The sequence below is a fragment of the Epinephelus lanceolatus genome, chromosome 10 (genome assembly GCF_041903045.1).
Source record: "Epinephelus lanceolatus isolate andai-2023 chromosome 10, ASM4190304v1, whole genome shotgun sequence".
Lineage (NCBI taxonomy): Eukaryota > Metazoa > Chordata > Actinopteri > Perciformes > Serranidae > Epinephelus > Epinephelus lanceolatus.
The window spans coordinates 24,570,531-24,588,634 of NC_135743.1; the positions used below are offsets into that span (position 1 = coordinate 24,570,531).

The window sequence follows — 18,104 nt, forward strand, 5'->3', positions numbered from 1 at the left end:
TTAAAGGAGCTGTATCAATCAATCAATCAAACTTTATCTGTATAGCACTTTTCATACATCGCAATGTAACACAAAGTGCTTCACATATTCAGAACAAACAAAAAAAGCATTAAGCATTGGAAGTCATATAAAATAGGAACTCAGGGAACTCAGGAACGCCATCATAACTCTTCAAAAGTCTGCAATGAGGAAACACCAGAAGTAAAATTAAGATTTAAAAATACATAAAAGGGTAGAGTAAAAATATAAAAATATATAAAAGGAAAAGGAGTACTATAGAATAAAGAGAGTAAAACTGGAGATATTAGGAGTAAAAGAGTAAAAGTAATGAAGTAAAACAGACATAAAAGGTGGGTTACGAAGAAGAAACAATAAAATAGAACAAACAGAAGAGTAGTAGGACAGGCTAAGATAAATAGGAAGGACTAAGACCATGTACTTGACATTCAGAGAATATCTATGATTCAGAGCCTAAGCCGGGATTGCCTGCACACAGCTCTCAATATGGAGGTGGCTGAGCCGACGGCTAGAAGCTAATGGTCCTGATAGTGCTACCAATAGCAACTGTGCTAACATAGTACATAACACAGAGCTCACCTTCATGACAATGCTGTCACGCCACCGTGGGTCGGGACTTGTTATCAGCAGTAACTGCCGTATGGGCACAGTGCAGAGCAGCAAAGATTAGCTTGCCAGTGGTATACACACACAAGACTCACATGCACTAGCATGCATGCACAGTCAGACCGTACCATAACAAAGAACAGAAAAGCTCAAATTTAAACACACACAGAGGGAGCATGACTTCATTCTCTGTTTAGGACGCCATTACTCAACTTTATCTTAACATAGCAAATAGGTGTTTGCTGCTATAACCTATTAATGCTCTGATTGTTATGTACAGCTGCGGTAAATAAACATCAAAAGCAATAAGTGTAGAGAACAAGATAGGATAAGAATTTATTGGAAACGATTGACATTCTGGGAAATACACTTATTCACTATTCTGCTGAGACAGAAGGCCTTTGCACACTGAGTCTGTTTTTTTCTATCATCCGATAAAAAAAATTTACGCACAGAAACCACGCACACTGATTCTGATGCGTTTTATTGCTCTATTTGTTACGAAAATATGCAACAAGTGACAAAATGAAAAGACACATTTGCTCCTTCATCTCTCTCCACTTAAGTCACCTATCTGGCTGTCACCAGTCCCTCCCTGTCTTTCATTTGGCTCCGCAGCTGAATGAAGGGCCGGAGCCGTCCTCCCTCCCTGTCCTCCACATTCTGTTTGCAGTCCACATCCTCCTCCTTATCATCATCATCGTCCACCTGAATAATACTATCTGACCTGTTGAAAGTGAGCTATCTGAGTTATTGAAATGATTCTGTGCGCCTTGTTTGTCTGTCTTCTCACGGCTGTGTCCCACCGCTACATTTTCTTCACTAATTCTTGGTCAAACATCTCTAAACGCTTCTGACGGATGTGGAAAAGGTAGTTTTGGACTCACTGTGCAAACATGATTGGCGGAACGTGTCACAATTGCGTGACAATTCAGAGGAAAAAAAACGGACTCAGTGTGCAAAGGCCTTCAGGCTACATTAGAAGATCAACACCACACTCACAGTTAAATATACAGTAATACTGTAAAGGTAGCCTACATCCAGCAGCTTAGCTTAGCTTATCATAGCCTATACTGGAAACAGCTAAACTGGCTGTGTCCAAAGGTAACTAAAACCTCCTACCAGCGCCTCAATAAATGACATGTTAGTTTGCAAGCTTTAGGTGTGCAGAGAGGCAGATTTTGTTACCTGTTCCTCTACATTTCCAGACTTTATGCTAAGCTAACCATCTGCTAGTACTAGTTCTATATGGAGAGCTCCAGGAATGAGTCCTAAAACCTGGAAATGAGTTAGCATTTTTGCACTCCCAGTTCCCTCGTGTCAAAGTCGGTGGATTTTTAATGGGTTTTTAGTTAGATGCTTTAAATAAGGTCTGTGGTTAGCACAAGCTTAAGAGACTTTAATGAATTTTGAAACTTTTATGTGTCTTATAAAAGGTAGTTGCTAACAAGTGGCTAAATGAGACTACAGAATGTCGTCAAGCTAAACACGGCTTTACAGTCTCGTTGTGGTGGCAACGTTAAGTCATGTGACCGTTGTTCAGTTCATTTATAGCCAAATGTTAGCTGTTTACTTGTGGCGATTGCATTTATGCTTCAAAAGAAATAAAAGTGGTGTTCATCCGCACTCTATTTACTTAACAGACATGAGAGTGGTGTTGATCTTTTCATGGTAAAAGAGAAAATGACTGTATTTCCCAAAATGTCAAACAATTTCTTTAAATGATTTTAATGCATATGCACATACATACACTTATACAGGGCTGGTGTATTTAATATCTCACAGTCATAAACAAAAATAGATAAGAGAAAAAATTATATTGCTTTATAATTGAGAATATCTGTGTGTAATGCACTACAAAGATCTACCTACATACAAGGGGAAATTATTTTCCTGCATCTAAATACAGGTTTTTCAATAGGCTATATATACATATAAGTATGTATGAGTAATATGTATGAACCCAATTTGATAAGGTCTGTTGATTTTGGTGTACATTTTAAGTGTTTTTAGAATCATGTGGGTTGGTCAACACTACTCACAGGAAGCAGCTTTGCCTTCTTTGTGGTAGGCAAATTGTACCCTCCGCCCACAATTGAGGGGGAGTTCTTTTGAAACGATGGGTTGCGAGACACTTTAAAAGATGGTAAAACTCTTCATAGACAATCAACTCTGGGGGTAAGTCATTCTGATCTCTAAGATATTGTATATTAAAGAGGCTATCTTTGTTTCCCCTGCATTTTGCAAATTAAGTTGTATAAGTTTATATGGTGAAATGCTAAAAAGTATTCTTTCTCAAAATGTAGGTGCTGACAGAAACTAGCACAAACTTTTTTTTATTAGAAACCTGAGACAGTTTAGACAGTATTTAAGTAAAAGAAACAATTACTGCATGTTGCTAAAATATCTGTCTCTGTTACACAATTTCCAATCAAATAAATTCTGATACCTGGCATGATGCATGTCGGGGGGAAAACCCACAATATGACAACACAAAATAATATTTCTTGAGGCTGGGATGATTTAACTTGTTACCATTATGAGTTTCCTGGAATCAAGAACGTTTTTCTTGAAGGTAAAATCTACCTTGTTCTGCGTTTTGTTTTACGCCATATTGCTCTAAAGTGAACACTGACTGGCCTAATTTTAGAATATTCAAAACATTAAGTGCTATAGAAACAAGGAATATTCTCAGACCATTGACCAATTTTCTTTCTTGTTCGAGAAACAATATAAATGTTGCTTGGTTTAAAGAGTTTTTAGGTTTTTATTTTTATCCAGAGCCCTTTTGTGATTGTGATTTTGTGATTTTCTTAAAAAAAAAAAAAGTTATGCATCAAGTAATCTGTATGTTTTTACGTATGCTTTATCTTCAACTCTTTTGGCATTGCTGCTTATTTTTGACAGTATTTTATATGATTATAAATTAGGTTTCTCTCTTTGATTTTAAAAAATAAATACATAAAAAATTGAATGTGATTTTTTTTTTCCTTTTCGATACATGCACATGGTGCTATTGTGTTAGTACTATTTATCAGTGAATGTGAACATGACAAGAGGGCTCTTTATGTGCCAACAGGCTGTGACATGCAGGTGCACCCTCCTCCCTTGTTTCGTGTTGTTGTGTCATTTTTGTTTTCTAAACACCTGTTGTGGTTGAACAGTCAGTAAGTTGGTAGACAGGTTGAGGTTGGTAAAGTGAAACTCCACCCAAATACATGTGCAGACATTTATACTCTGCACACCTGAAATTTGGCTGTCTCAAGCTTTGATCATTCAAGACAGGTAAGTCTTGGTTGGCCTCTTCTGTGACGTCAATTTTTCTTAAGCGAGTCTGTGCATCTGCCATTCTGAGTCCCTCAGACTTCAGGGAAATTAAGTGTTGAATAGCCTGAGTATCCCTTTAGTAATGAAGGCATATGATAAATCTCATTTATTTTACGTGGAAGCATATAGGCAATATGGTAAGAATAACAGACATATTCTGTTTTCATTTCATTTTTATTTTTCAGTGCATAATACCACCGTGTTCATTATATGCATTCTAGGTTTGTGGAATCCTTTACAAGATGTCTAGATTCAGCCATTTTCTCCTGAGCTTCTGTATTCTAGGTAACGCATTTTTCTTCTATTCAGTTTTTACATTTTACATTTTTTACATTTTTAATTTTCCTAATGCACACTGGTGCTCTTGCAGGATACATTTTCTGCAGTTCCAGGGCTTGGCAAGTAAAGATGCCAAGCAACATCCAAGGATTGGCGGGTTCCTGCCTTGTCATCCCTTGCACCTTTGACTACTATAAGAATCCACCTCAAAGACCAGATCGTGTTGTTTGGTACCAGTATGTGAACCACGGATATCCTCTAGTTTGTGACAGCTGGTACCCAAATGATGTCATTGCCATATTTAAAGGAAGAACACAAGCGTTGACATCTAGTTATAAGAAGAAATGCAGTCTTGAAATCTACCCAGTGGAATCGTTTCACCACAGACAGAGGATTTACCCCTGGGTAGATCCAGAGAATATTGGGAAATACACCCATGCATTCTACGACACAACTGTAACAATTGAAGTACTAGGTAAGTTCTCATGGTGAGCTGAGAAAAAGATACACTTCAAGATCGATGTGTATTCATTAACATCAATAATTCTTCACATTTCCTTTGTAAAGAGAGGGCTGAGGCACCGTATATTTCGATCTTTGGAAACATGAAGGTTGGACAAACTGTGACAGTGCAATGCACTGTTCGTCACACCTGTCCCACTTACCCACCAACACTGAGTCTCAACATCCCACTGCATAGCGCCAGTCTAAGTCATAGCACCATAAATGATGGGACATCCAAAACCACCCTGACGAACACAATGTTCATAGAAAGAGATCACCAAACTGTGGAGTGCTCTGTCCAACACAAGGGCGGTATCACTGCAAAAGCCTCTAAAACCTTAAATGCAGAATGTAAGTGATGAATTTGCAAAACTATCACCAGTTTTCTTTTATGCTGACGCTTAAAAAATGTTAACATTTACCATTTGTACCTCAGGCTCCTTTTCACCGTTGACTATCACCCTTACATCATACGAATTTCTTGAGGGACAGGCGAGCAAAGTAACCTGCACTGCCTTATACACATGCTCAAAACATGTACCAGTTCTCACATGGAGCTATGCTAGTATGCCAGCCTCCAGTGAAACCAGGCAGAGTGGAAGTGCCGAGTGGAAGACTGTCTCCACACTGACATTCACAGCATCAGGTAAAGACCACGGACGATCTCTAACATGCTACGCACAATTCTCTGGGGGACAGAGGCAGGAAAGGAGCATCACCCTACGGGTAAAGAGTGAGTAGAAAGCATAATAAGTACTTTCTATCTCTCCACATTTGTACTTTATAAACAGAAATGACATGTTTTGTATTTTGATATGTAGGCTACTGGAAATGAGATACAGTACAGCCAACAGTAAGTAGACTGTTATCAGCGATGGTCATTTACCAGAAAACTTCTGCTTCCTTGCAGTCTCCCTCAAGCCAGCTGCCACCTTATTTAGGTTTTTGCAGTAATTGAGGAGTCACTGTATAGACAACTTCTCATTTCAACATCACAAATCAGCTGCTCCTCCTCCATTGCAGAGCTTTAAAGCCAGTAAATAAACAGAAACACAGCATCCGACAAAAGTCCAGTTCAGCAGGGCGGCACTGCTTCAAGACAGCATGAGGTGTCAAAAGATGGTTGAATGGAAGACAGAAATGAAATTATAGTTCTGTTACACTTAATAATCTATTACCATTCTCTGTTGTTTTCTTGCTAATACTGGATTCTTTGACTTCTTCCTGCCTCTAGAAATCATTCAGGTGAAACAATCTGAGAGGAAACGGCTCTAATTTCTTGAACTGCTTGTGAAAATCTTTGCAACTTTGATTGAATTGTTTCCTCTTTTTACAGGAAACATGCTTTCTCGCGGCTGGTCCTTCACCACCCCCAGCAGCATCACAGGCATGAGAGGCTCATGTGTCATCATTCCTTGCACGTTCACCTACAGTGTCCCTCAGCCTTCTCACCTCAGAGTCATATGGTACTTGTTCCAGAGCAACGGATACTCACCTGTGTTTGATGAAGGACAGAGTGTTATTAGTGAGTTTAGAGGGATAACCAGATTGATTGGATCTGTGAGTGAGAGGAATTGTAGTCTAAAGATTGAGAGGCTGGAGATGTCACACAACCAGGACAGACTTTACCCATGGATAGACAAAGACTCTATCACCTCCTTCCACAGCGTGAGCCACGCACTTTTAGACAAAACATCTCAACTTATTGTTTCAGGTGAGTATCTAGATGCATTCACACCCCCTTTAATCGATTCAATACAAAGTCGAAGAAAGGCAGTTCTCCATATTACAATATTGCTTTGATCTTACAGACCGTGCACAGGAGCCTCAGCTGAACATCATTGGTATCCCCAGGGTGGGAGAGGAGAGCACAGTCTCCTGCAATGTCCGTCATTCATGTATCTCTGATCCCCCAACCCTGATCCTAAGTGGTGTACCTGGAAACGAAGTCATTAGCAACACTCTGGTATCTGATGGGATTTGGGAAAGGAAAGTAGAGCTAACTTGGGCTGTGAAAGAGGAAGACCAAAGTGTGAAGTGTACTGTCAGCTACAGAGGTGGTCAGAGAGCCACAAATGAGCTCAAGCTGAATGTTGAATGTGAGTACAATGACACGGTGTGTTATTTGAGTTCATATAGAAATGCCCCTGTTTATATTCAAGCTTCGCTGTTACGTTTCTGCTCAGGTCCATATGACAACATCGCAATGACTGAGCGTCCAGGCGAGGTGACGGAGGGTGTGGCAAAGAGTGTCATTTGTTCTGTTTCCTACAAGTGCAAGAAAAATCAACCAACCATCATGTGGAACTATGAAGACATGAGGATTATAACAAGAACCAAACAGAACTCAAGCACCACCTTTATCACAGTGTCAAATCTCACCTTTATTGGTTCTCTTGAGGATCACGGTAAATCTTTGACCTGCACTGCTCAGTTTGTTACTGGGGAGACCTCAGACTCTGAAATCCTTCATATAAAACGTAAGTTCCTACATGTCATATAGAGCGATCACTTAAAGGTCCAGTGTTCAGGTTTTAGGTGGATATATTGGCAGAAGTGGACAATAATATTTATTACTATGTTTCCTTTAGTGTATAATCACCTGAAACTAAGCATTGTTTTATTTATGTTAACCATGGAGTCTGCCATGTTGTTCACCCTGAACGGACAAATCAAACATGAGCTCTAAATAAGGCTGTTCACACATGGCACTTGGGAGAAGTTGTAGTTGGTTGCAATCTGCACCCTCACCACTAGATGCCACTAAGTCCTTCACACTTGACTTTGAAAGGATTATTCAAGAAATCTGGAATGATGTGTACTGGCTTTCTAACAGAGTCAGATGAGAAGATTAAAACCAATCTATGACTGCAGCCAGTAGCCAGTGAGCTTAGTTTAGCATGAAGATTGGAGACATGGGGAAAAGCCTTGCCTGGCTCGGTCTATAGGTTACAAAATCTGCCTTCCTGTAACTCTGCAGTTTGCTGGTTAACATGTCATGTCCAGTTAAAAATGACTATTTTACGGGGGTAATGTGCTGAACTCCTTCTAGCCTTCAGTCTCTGCTGGTTGCTTAGCAGCTGCTCAGAGCCCACAAAAAGTTCGGCACTAGTAAAATGGTGAATTGTTGTTTTTTAACTTTGGTTTATATGGATTAAAAAGCAGGATACAACATGTTATCTAGCGAGCTTTAGATGTGCTGCTAGCTGTTTCCCTGTTTCCAGTCTTTATGCTAAGCTAAGCTAACTGGCTGCAGCCTTACATTTAACCAACAGATAAGAGATTGGTGGTAATATTTTCATTTAACTCTCTGCCAGAAAGCAAATACGAATAATTTCAAACTTTTGTACTAATGATGAGACAACATTTGAAAATGATTTATTTTTTAATCGCTTGTTCTCATGTATTTTTTTCCAGCATATGTGAGGGATCCATTTGAAAATGACAGTGGGTGTACTTCTTCTCTCAAAACTCATCTTGCTGCCATATTATGTCACACATGTGACTGATTTCTACAGGCATCCCATCATGGCTTTTTTCTCTCTTTACAGCGCTCCACAATCTGGCTGCTGACGTCCCTTTCAGATTCACCGCCCTGACCCACTCCTGTGTGGTGATTCCCTGCAGCTTCCCGTTCCAGGAGGATATGCCTGTTACACGTGGCATCTGGTCCAAAAAAAATGGGGATGTCATCTACCATAATGCCCAGACCTATGTGGTTGACCATTTCAAGGGCCGCACCAGGATATTAGGGGATCTGAATGGGGGAAACTGCTCATTGGAGATTGATGACATCAAGCCCTTTGATAATGGGCCCTTCTGTTTCCACGCAGAGAGAGGAAATGACAGAGTCAGATACAACAATAGCTGCGTATTTGTTGTTATGAAAGGTCTGGATTAAAACTGATCCTTTATTTTTTTTTGTGCCAGTGCCAAGCTATTTATCTGTTGGCTTCCTAGTTGACAAAAGTACTCTACTTTGTGCTTCACTTGCTCAGCGTCCCCAGCAAAACCAGTGATGACCTCAGTTCCACCAGAAGTCGATGCTGGCTCAACAGTTACTGTCTCGTGTTCTGTGACACACACATGTCCATCACATCCTCCGGTGTTCTCATGGAGTGTCCCTAGCCTCACCAACAAGGTCACACAAACCTGGACGCCAGAGGGCATCTGGGAGACGACCTCCACCATCACTTTCAGGGCTGCTGGAGGAGACGAAGTCAAAAGCCTAACCTGCACAGCCAAATCCTGGCTCGGCAAGACACAAGCCAGCACAGTCCAGCTGACTGTGAAGGGTTAGAGCAACAACATTCATCTGCTCTGTTTATATCTTGCAGTACCATCATACATTGAGTTGTGTATTTCCCTTAATACATTTTCATGTGCCTTAAATGTTCCTATCAACAGGATCAAGCATTCATCCAGCAGCCATTGCTGTGCCAGTCCTGATTGTAATCATCCTAGCTGCAGTGTTTGGAGTGGTCCTCTGTAAGAGACGGTAAATACATGTCAGTTCAAAATGTGCCAATACTGGAGATGGGTGACATCAAGACTATTAATATTATTAGTGTTTTTTGTGTGTTAGATATAAAAGTCAGCATTAACTACTTCAATTTTTTTCAACCAACAGGAAGCATTCTGATGACTCGCAGAGACCACCACCTCGACCAGAGAAAAGGTAAACCTGAATGCATAATGATGACGTCATTGTAACAAAATTTCAGCAAGAATGCTTATATCCAAGGCTAATGAGGGCTGAGACATGGCCTATGACCTTATGGGAGCAACAGGGTATGACACATGTGCAGTGTAATTAGAGCTGCAATGTTGGAGGCTTAACAGCAGATGGTGCTAGAAATAAAGGCATGGTGTTCACTCTCTTTGGATGCGTTCAGCCTGACTGAAAATTTTGGGTGCACTTTAAGATTAATGCACGATCCATGTTCCTCATATCTTTATTTTTTTGTATAGTAATTATTCCAGCCCAAGGCCGACTGTGGATGCCTCAGTGAAACAAATAAATCACCCCCATTTTCTATGATAGTGTGTCAGCTGTTGCCAGCTAAGCTCTGCTTGAACTATCACATTTGTCACTGAGGACATGCACCCTGTGTTTCCACCAAAAGCAAAGTAAATCTGTCTCAATTCAAACTTTCACAGGAGATCACTATGGGATAGATTATCCAGGTAAGCATTACTAAAAATGTACTCAAGATCATTTTCTTGTTAGTCTAATATCATGATGAGCTGTAACATGATTTACTAAAACTTTCTCTTCACTGAAATGTCCAGGAGAAACCCTGAAAACAGGGAAAGACCTCCAAGGCCAGAAAAACGGTCAGCAGACTGGTTGTTTTACAAACAGGACAAATACAGTAAACCTATACTGACAAGTACTAACACTGTGCTTTCCTTACAGGGGGTCCATCTGGAACCGAATCTCCCGGTAAGAACACCCAAAAGTTACCTTTCACTTTTGATCCCCAGATAAAGGGCCTCATGTTCAGTTGCGGAGGGGGGGCAAAATTGGAGTGGAGGTAATGTGGAAGGCAAAAGCCATACAACATTTGCAAATTTGTACATACTGTATTCTCTCGTTGTTATTTATTATCGTTTGCTGATAAAGTTGTTTATTTGTGTTGATTTGCCATTAGCTCTTCTCTTCTTAGTAATGAATACAAAATGGAACCTTGCCTCAGGCACTGAATATGCTAGGTCCAGCACTGCTCATGTTTAGATTTCTTCCCTTTTCAGCAGAGCAGAGGATGGTCGTATTGGGTGGAAAGGTGACAGTGAAACCAGGTAGGTGATTTTTTTTAGACTTTATCATTCTCACTCTTCAAGTTTCTAACAATTTAATATTTAATTAATGCTATTCTTACAGGAGGTCATTCTGGAGCAGATTTTCAAGGTGCCAATTTGAACCTTTTGTTATATTAATCAATTATATCTTTGGAAAAAAATACCTTTTGAAGGTTTTTATGAATATAAATAAAATATGTATCACCCTTGCAGAGGCCAAGGCAACACTGCGGACCTCAATGTTGGCTATGTGTAAGTGTTAATCAATGCTTCACTACTGCATCACACGACCCTAATAGTAAGCACAGCCTAAAACTGATACTGTGTGACTTCCTCCTCCTCCCATAGAAACAACACCATCACTGTAAACTGTGACACTCAAATCTCCAAGCCCTGCTGCCCATCCCCAAAGCAGTGAGTTTTACTAACACAGCTGTTCCCTGCTCTTTAAAAATCACACACCATTGTGTATCTTTTAGCTGTACATTAATTATCCATTTCTTTTTATGTTTCTGTTTGATATAGTACTCGGAGAACTCCTCCTGACAGGCCTGAGGTCAGTAGTGATGTGGTGAGCGGTAATGCTTAAATCAGATGTAACTGAATGACTTTGCCTGTACTTTGTTTGTCTATGTAATGGGGTTACATTGCTGAGAGATCTGTAGTGTGGACACTCGTCAAAGAGACATCAGTTTGTCACAGTCAGCCACATGTTTTGTTCATGTGTGGCTTCGTGCAGCGGTCCAGGAATGTTTGGAAGCCTCACTTTTAGATGCTGAGTGTCATTGTGTATCTGTCATGCTCCCTTTTCCCGAGGCTCCTTTATTGACATTTTCTCATCCATCCGCTAGGACTTTCCTTCCTTTCCCTATCATCTGCTTGCCCCACCCATCTTATCCACACACCCGTTCCCACTTCCCCCATCTGCTCTGGCTAGCCTTCCCCACCCACCTCCTCACCTGCATATCGTTCCCTCATCAGCCACTCTCCATATATCCTGTTCCATTGTTCATCACTTATACAATGTGGTTTTTGGTCATCGCTTTTGAGCCTCTAACTGTGGTCGAAAAGTCAAAATCAGTCCTATATCCAGGTTGAAGTCAACTTTTCCTTGACCTTAATGAAAAACAACATTAGATCAAGGGAAGATGTGATGGAGAATTCAAAAAGATTTAGGAAACAACAACCGTGGTGCTGAGAGAATCTGACATGGAGGATAGCAACATCCTCAGTACTTGCCTCACCAGAAATAAAACTATATGATATTATAATTTATTCCACTTTTCCTCATATTTGCTGCAGGATTACCACGTGTATGGCAACTACTGAGTTCTTCAAGACATCTCAGAAACATCACGTCCTTCCAGGATCACTTTGCTGTTATTATTCATTTACATAATGCACAGAGCATGTATATTTACAGGGTGGGGGGTGATGTTGGTTATGCATGTAAGCTTCATTTACTTAATTTTAGGGCTGTCAAACAATCAAAACAATTAATCTAATTAATTACAGGATCTGTGATTAATTAATCTAATTAATCGCAAATTAATCTCACACCCATTTTTTTTGCTGGCAAAACCCCCAAATGAAGATATTTCAATTCAAACACATTACATTATTATGGCTTATTGAGTAAATCATTGAATACAAAAGGTGGCTTTAGAAGTCAATAATATATTAATTCAACATTTTAGGCTGTCAGATTATCATGTCCAGCATAAAATATATAACATGCCTCTCTAGGCTACAAAATAAATAAGCCCATCACTTAGGCTAAAAAAATAAATAGGCTAAATAAGCCTATATTTGAGGCTACGAAATAAATAAATAAGCCTACCACTTAGGCTAAAAAAATAAATAAGCCTCTCACTTGGGCCCTAAACTGTACATCTGACACAGCAAAAGTCTCAGTGAACCATGACATGGTAACAACAAGTAGCCAAATGGAAGACAGAACAGACTACCATGTTGCAAATGCCCCTAACAGACAATTTACAGTAAACGAGAATATCCCTGAGAGTGTGCACAACAATGGTGATATAGCACTCGCCTCCTTGTAAAGTCTCAACGTGTCAACTGTCAGCATAAACAGTTCCCCACTCACCATTAGGCCCTTGTCTTCTACGGTAGAAATCGGTCTGCAGTCGACAGCAATCCATTTTGCAGTGGCGTTTGTCAGCTTTTCAGAGGTATTCTTGCTCAGGCGCTTTCCCTTGGTAAGCGTGGTTTGGCGAAGCACGCTAGCAGCGCTACTGGGGCCGACAGCTGTGGAGCTCTTGACATGTTTTGCATTGAGTTGATACGTTAGACTAGAAGTGCTCCGATGGTATGAAAATTCTTTCTTGCAGACATTGCATATGACCACGGCCTTATTAACTGTCCTGTCTCTGAGTTTTTTTTTTAAATGTAAACTGTCCGTTTAGAGGGCCCAGCAATTAAATTTTTTGCATGACTAATTAATCTAATTAACGCGTTAAATTGACAGTCCTACTTACAGAATTTACAGAAAGTACATCAGCTATCAAATAACTGTATTCTGTGCACCTGTTCAACATAATAAATATGTTTTTTTCTCATGTTGCCTCAGTTGTTTAGATTGTACATATAAACTGCAAAGTGATTTGATTATTTATTTATTCTAAACACTTGATAGGGGGGTATGTGCTAACAAAACAACAACTATTGTCTAAATTAAAATAAAATTATATAAACCTAGAAATTCTGTCCGTCTGTGGGGGGAAAACCCAAAATATGACAACGCAAAATAATATTTCTTTTGGCTGGAATGATTTTACTTGTTACCATTCTGAGTTTCCTGAAGGCAAATGTTTTTCTCAGAGGCAAAATCTACCTTGTTCTACTTTTTTTTTTACACCATATTTCCAGAAGATATCACTGATTGGTGTAATTTTAGAATATTCAAAACTTCAAGTGCTATAGAAAGAAGGAATATTCTCAGTCTACTGACACATTTGCTTTCTTGCTCTAGAAACAGTTTAAATGCTGCTTGTTTTAAACAGTTTTTAGGTTCTTATTTTTGTCTATGGCCTTTCTGTGATTTTGATTTTGTGATTTTAATAAAACAACATGCATCTCATCAAGTAATCTGTATGTATGCAAGTATGCTTTGTCCTCAACTCTTTTGTCATTACAGCTAATTTTTGCCAGCATTTTTTATGATTATAAATAAGGTTTCCCTCTTTAATTTTAAAAAATAAATACATAAAAAAAAAATTGAATGTTATGTTTTTTTTCAATACACGCACATTGTGCTATTCTGTTGGTACTATTTACCAGTTAATATGAACATGATAGTTGGGCTCTTCACGTGCTAACAGGCTGTGACATGCAGGCTTGCTCTCCTCCCTCACCTCATGTTGTGTTTCATTTTTGTTTTCCAAAAACCTGTTGTCATAGAATAGTCCGTTACTTGGCATAAAATATGGTTGAAAAAATGTGGTAGACCTTAAATGTGGCTTTCCCAAGCTTTGATAATTTAAAAAAAAATTTAAAAAAAAAAACCAAAACTTAATCCATCTGTTCCAAATAACTACAGGCCCATTTCAATGCTAGTGTTTATCTCAAAAGTTTTAGAGGAAGCTGCTGTCAAACAAATTTTTAGATAAATTCCAGTCAGGTTTCTGTCAGGGGCATTCCACCGACACAGCTCTTCTTAGAGTCAAATGACTTAATGATAACCACTGATGAGGGTGAATGTTCTGTTTTGGTGATGTTGGATCTTAGCGCAGCTTTGATACTGTGGATCACACTATCATGTTTGAAAGGCTCAGAAAGTGGGTGGGTATCTCTGGGAATGCCCTTGACTGGGTTTGCTGCTGCTACCTTTCAGATAGGAAATTCTCTGTGTCTCTTGGTCTTTTCAGATCTGGTACTGTTGCTCTTTCCTGTGGTGTACCTCAGGGTTCTGTCTTAGGTCTCTGATTTGCTTTATATATGCTTCTTCTTTGTCAAATTATCAGCTAGTTAAAAAGTATGTCATATCACTGTTATGCTGATGACATTAAACTGTATGTCTACATAAAGCCTGATAACACAGCTTTCAAATTAACAGATATACAAAATCAGTGTAATGGCTAGAATAAACGTTGACATTGTTTGTTTCTGCAAACCACAGATATGTCACATTTGTAAATTTTTTAGTGGATATGTTGAAGCTTCACGTTTCAACAATGCCATGGTTAACATGTGATTAGGTTTAGCCACAAAAAGTCAGTCATATACTACGGCACCTTAGAAACATTAATGTGATAGCCTGCACCTAAAATATACAAATGTATGTACAGTACAGGCCAAAAGTTTGGACACACCTTCTCATTCAATGCGTTTTCTTTATTTTCATGACTATTTACATTGTAGATTCTCACTGAAGGCATCAAAACTATGAATGAACACATGTGGAGTTATGTACTTAACAAAAAAAGGTGAAATAACTGAAAACATGTTTTATATTCTAGTTTCTTCAAAATAGCCACCCTTTGCTCTGATTACTGCTTTGCACACTCTTGGCATTCTCTCCATGAGCTTCAAGAGGTAGTCACCTGAAATGCTTTTCCAACAGTCTTGAAGGAGTTCCCAGAGGTGTTTAGCACTTGTTGGCCCCTTTGCCTTCACTCTGCGGTCCAGCTCACCCCAAACCATCTGGATTGGGTTCAGGTCCGGTGACTGTGGAGGCCAGGTCATCTGCCGCAGCACTCCATCACTCTCCTTCTTGGTCAAATAGCCCTTACACAGCCTGGAGGTGTGTTTGGGGTCATTGTCCTGTTGAAAAATAAACGATCGTCCAACTAAACGCAAACCGGATGGGATGGCATGTCGCTGCAGGATGCTGTGGTAGCCATGCTGGTTCAATGTGCCTTCAATTTTGAATAAATCCCCAACAGTGTCACCAGCAAAACACCCCCACACCATCACACCTCCTCCTCCATGCTTCACAGTGGGAACCAGGCATGTGGAATCCATCCGTTCACTTTTTCTGCGTCTCACAAAGACACGGCGGTTGGAACCAAAGATCTCAAATTTGGACTCATCAGACCAAAGCACAGATTTCCACTGGTCTGATGTCCATTCCTTGTGTTTTTTGGCCCAAACAAATCTCTTCTGCTTGTTGCCTCTCCTTAGCAGTGGTTTCCTAGCAGCTATTTGACCATGAAGGCCTGATTGGCGCAGTCTCCTCTTAACAGTTGTTCTAGAGATGGGTCTGCTGCTAGAACTCTGTGTGGCATTCATCTGGTCTCTGATCTGAGCTGCTGTTAACTTGCGATTTCTGAGGCTGGTGACTCGGATGAACTTATCCTCAGAAGCAGAGGTGACTCTTGGTCTTCCTTTCCTGGGTCGGTCCTCATGTGTGCCAGTTTCGTTGTAGCGCTTGATGGTTTTTGCGACTCCACTTGGGGACACATTTAAAGTTTTTGCAATTTTCCGGACCGACTGACCTTCATTTCTTAAAGTAATGATGGCCACTCGTTTTTCTTTAGTTAGCTGATTGGTTCTTGCCATAATATGAATTTTAACAGTTGTCCAATAGGGCTGTCGGCTGTGTATTAACCTGACTTCTGCACAACACAACTGATGGTCCCAACCCCATTGATAAAGCAAGAAATTCCACTAATTAACCCTGATAAGGCACACCTGTGAAGTGGAAACCATTTCAGGTGACTACCTCTTGAAGCTCATGGAGAGAATGCCAAGAGTGTGCAAAGCAGTAATCAGAGCAAAGGGTGGCTATTTTGAAGAAACTAGAATATAAAACATGTTTTCAGTTATTTCACCTTTTTTTGTTAGGTACATAACTCCACATGTGTTCATTCATTGTTTTGATGCCTTCAGTGAGAATCTACAATGTAAATAGTCATGAAAATAAAGAAAACGCATTGAATGAGAAGGTGTGTCCAAACTTTTGGCCTGTACTGTACCTCCTGTTCACTTACCACCTACTTTACCCCAACTTCCACAGACGTACAGTGTAACTCCCGCTCGCTTCCCGCACGTATTTCCCCGTGTCTTACAGTATAACTAGGCTGCTTCTTAGAACGTACCTCCCGTTCACTTACGCCCTACTTTGCCAGGGCTTCCAGTGTAACTCCTGGTCATTTCCCACCTACTTTCTCCAGTCTTACAGCATAACTTGTGGCCACTTACCATGTAATTCGCGCAACTTAAGGTGTAACTTCCGAATCATTTTAAAGGTATAATATGTAGTTTTTCAACATTAAACTTTATAAAAATGAATAAACTATATATTTTGTTTAGTTGTCTACTCTGATTATCAGAAATGTTTCCAACAATTTTTCAAACCCAGATAAATATGAAATATTAATAACAGTTAGGGACCGTGTCATTAGGCCCGTTTCCATTGAAGAAGTGCCTGGTACTATTTGGGGGGGCAGGAACTACTACAGGAACGTCCTCTCGCTCGGCTCTCTCAACCGCCGTGTCTCCACTGAGAGATGAGGAAGGTTCCTGTAAAGTTACGGGCTCTGAATGTGATGTAATCGTTGCGCGACCATTTTGACCGGGGCGACGTAGGGACGTTGTTAGCTGTTAGCCGATAGCAGTGTCTGTAATAACTCAGTAAATGGCCCGTGAAAAAAATATTTTTTCCAGCGGATGTCTTAGTTACAACATGATTGAGCTAACTGGAATAGTTTCATGGCCTATCCGACAACGGGAGGCTTTTAACAGATGCTGTTGTGAGCTGTCCCTGTCAGCTGCAGCCACTACTGATGCTTTCTAGACATCGTGATTTCCCATAACTGAATAAATACCACACATAGCAACACAAAACTGCTTTGCTAGCTCAATCATGTTGTAACTAAGATATCCGATGGAAAAAATATTTTTTTCATGGGCCATTTAGTGAGGTTTTTTTACATGGCGGCGGAAGCTATATGAACGAGCTAACCCTCGTCTGCTGAGTTTTAAAAATGTTTACTATTTTGTAGCTTTCTGTTCACGTCACATCCCTCCTTGAGTATATCCAATCAGCACCAAGTAATCCCCAAGCCCCAGCCGGGAGTCTTTCGGGGCCATTATGAGTACCTACCCCGAGGCAGGGACTTGTTTAGCCCCTGTAAAAGTTCCGGAACTCTGTCCTTAGGGGGTGGTTCCTGCGGTGGAGACAAGCCCCGTAAAATTACCCCGAAGTTCCTGCGGTGGAAACGGGCCTATTAGGTCGCATGTCAATGGCGACGTAACTCCAGTTACCATAGCCATTAAATGAAGGAGAAGAAGAAGAAGCAGACCGGATGAGACGTCAGAGAATGAATGTTAGGCTACTGTTGCTAGGCTAAGCTAACTCGTCATGGGTCATGATTAGGGCATTAACAGAAAAGTCCATTTGTCGACGTGTCGACGTCAGTGGCACAAGTCCACATCATAGCTGTCGAGTCTCCTGTTTTGGACGGGAAACTACCCTATTTTATCCCTCTTTCCCGCCGTCCTCTCGTATTAGTATTTTCCCGTAAATCTCCTGTGTTATAATATAATTTAAAAAAAGAAAACATTCCTCTGCCTCTCCAAACTGAACTCTGTCACTAGCCTCGCGA

The 18,104-nt window shown here is 40.2% G+C and overlaps 1 protein-coding gene across 6 annotated transcripts; it reads left to right on the plus strand.

The window, feature by feature from the left end:
* Nucleotides 1–2,583: 2,583 nt before the first annotated feature.
* LOC117266124 (uncharacterized) lies at nucleotides 2,584–13,759 on the plus strand. 6 transcript variants are annotated; one of them, XM_078171841.1, is made up of 22 exons: nucleotides 2,584–2,802; nucleotides 4,173–4,236; nucleotides 4,322–4,705; nucleotides 4,798–5,085; nucleotides 5,171–5,467; nucleotides 6,071–6,448; nucleotides 6,546–6,833; nucleotides 6,921–7,214; nucleotides 8,152–8,181; nucleotides 8,286–8,624; nucleotides 8,733–9,029; nucleotides 9,142–9,232; nucleotides 9,365–9,412; nucleotides 9,895–9,921; nucleotides 10,027–10,071; nucleotides 10,154–10,180; nucleotides 10,492–10,536; nucleotides 10,619–10,645; nucleotides 10,750–10,788; nucleotides 10,885–10,950; nucleotides 11,062–11,092; nucleotides 11,839–13,759. In XM_078171841.1, exons 2-22 carry the CDS (start codon nucleotides 4,194–4,196, stop codon nucleotides 11,863–11,865), a joined length of 3,111 nt encoding a protein of 1,036 aa, XP_078027967.1. In that variant the 5' UTR covers nucleotides 2,584–2,802; nucleotides 4,173–4,193; the 3' UTR covers nucleotides 11,866–13,759. The 6 variants fall into 6 exon arrangements, with proteins under 6 accessions (XP_078027967.1, XP_078027968.1, XP_078027969.1 ...); XM_078171846.1 differs by having other exon boundaries at nucleotides 2,740–2,802; nucleotides 10,489–10,536; XM_078171842.1 differs by lacking the exons at nucleotides 9,895–9,921; nucleotides 10,027–10,071 and having other exon boundaries at nucleotides 2,585–2,802; nucleotides 10,489–10,536.
* The last annotated feature ends 4,345 nt before the right edge of the window (nucleotides 13,760–18,104 follow it).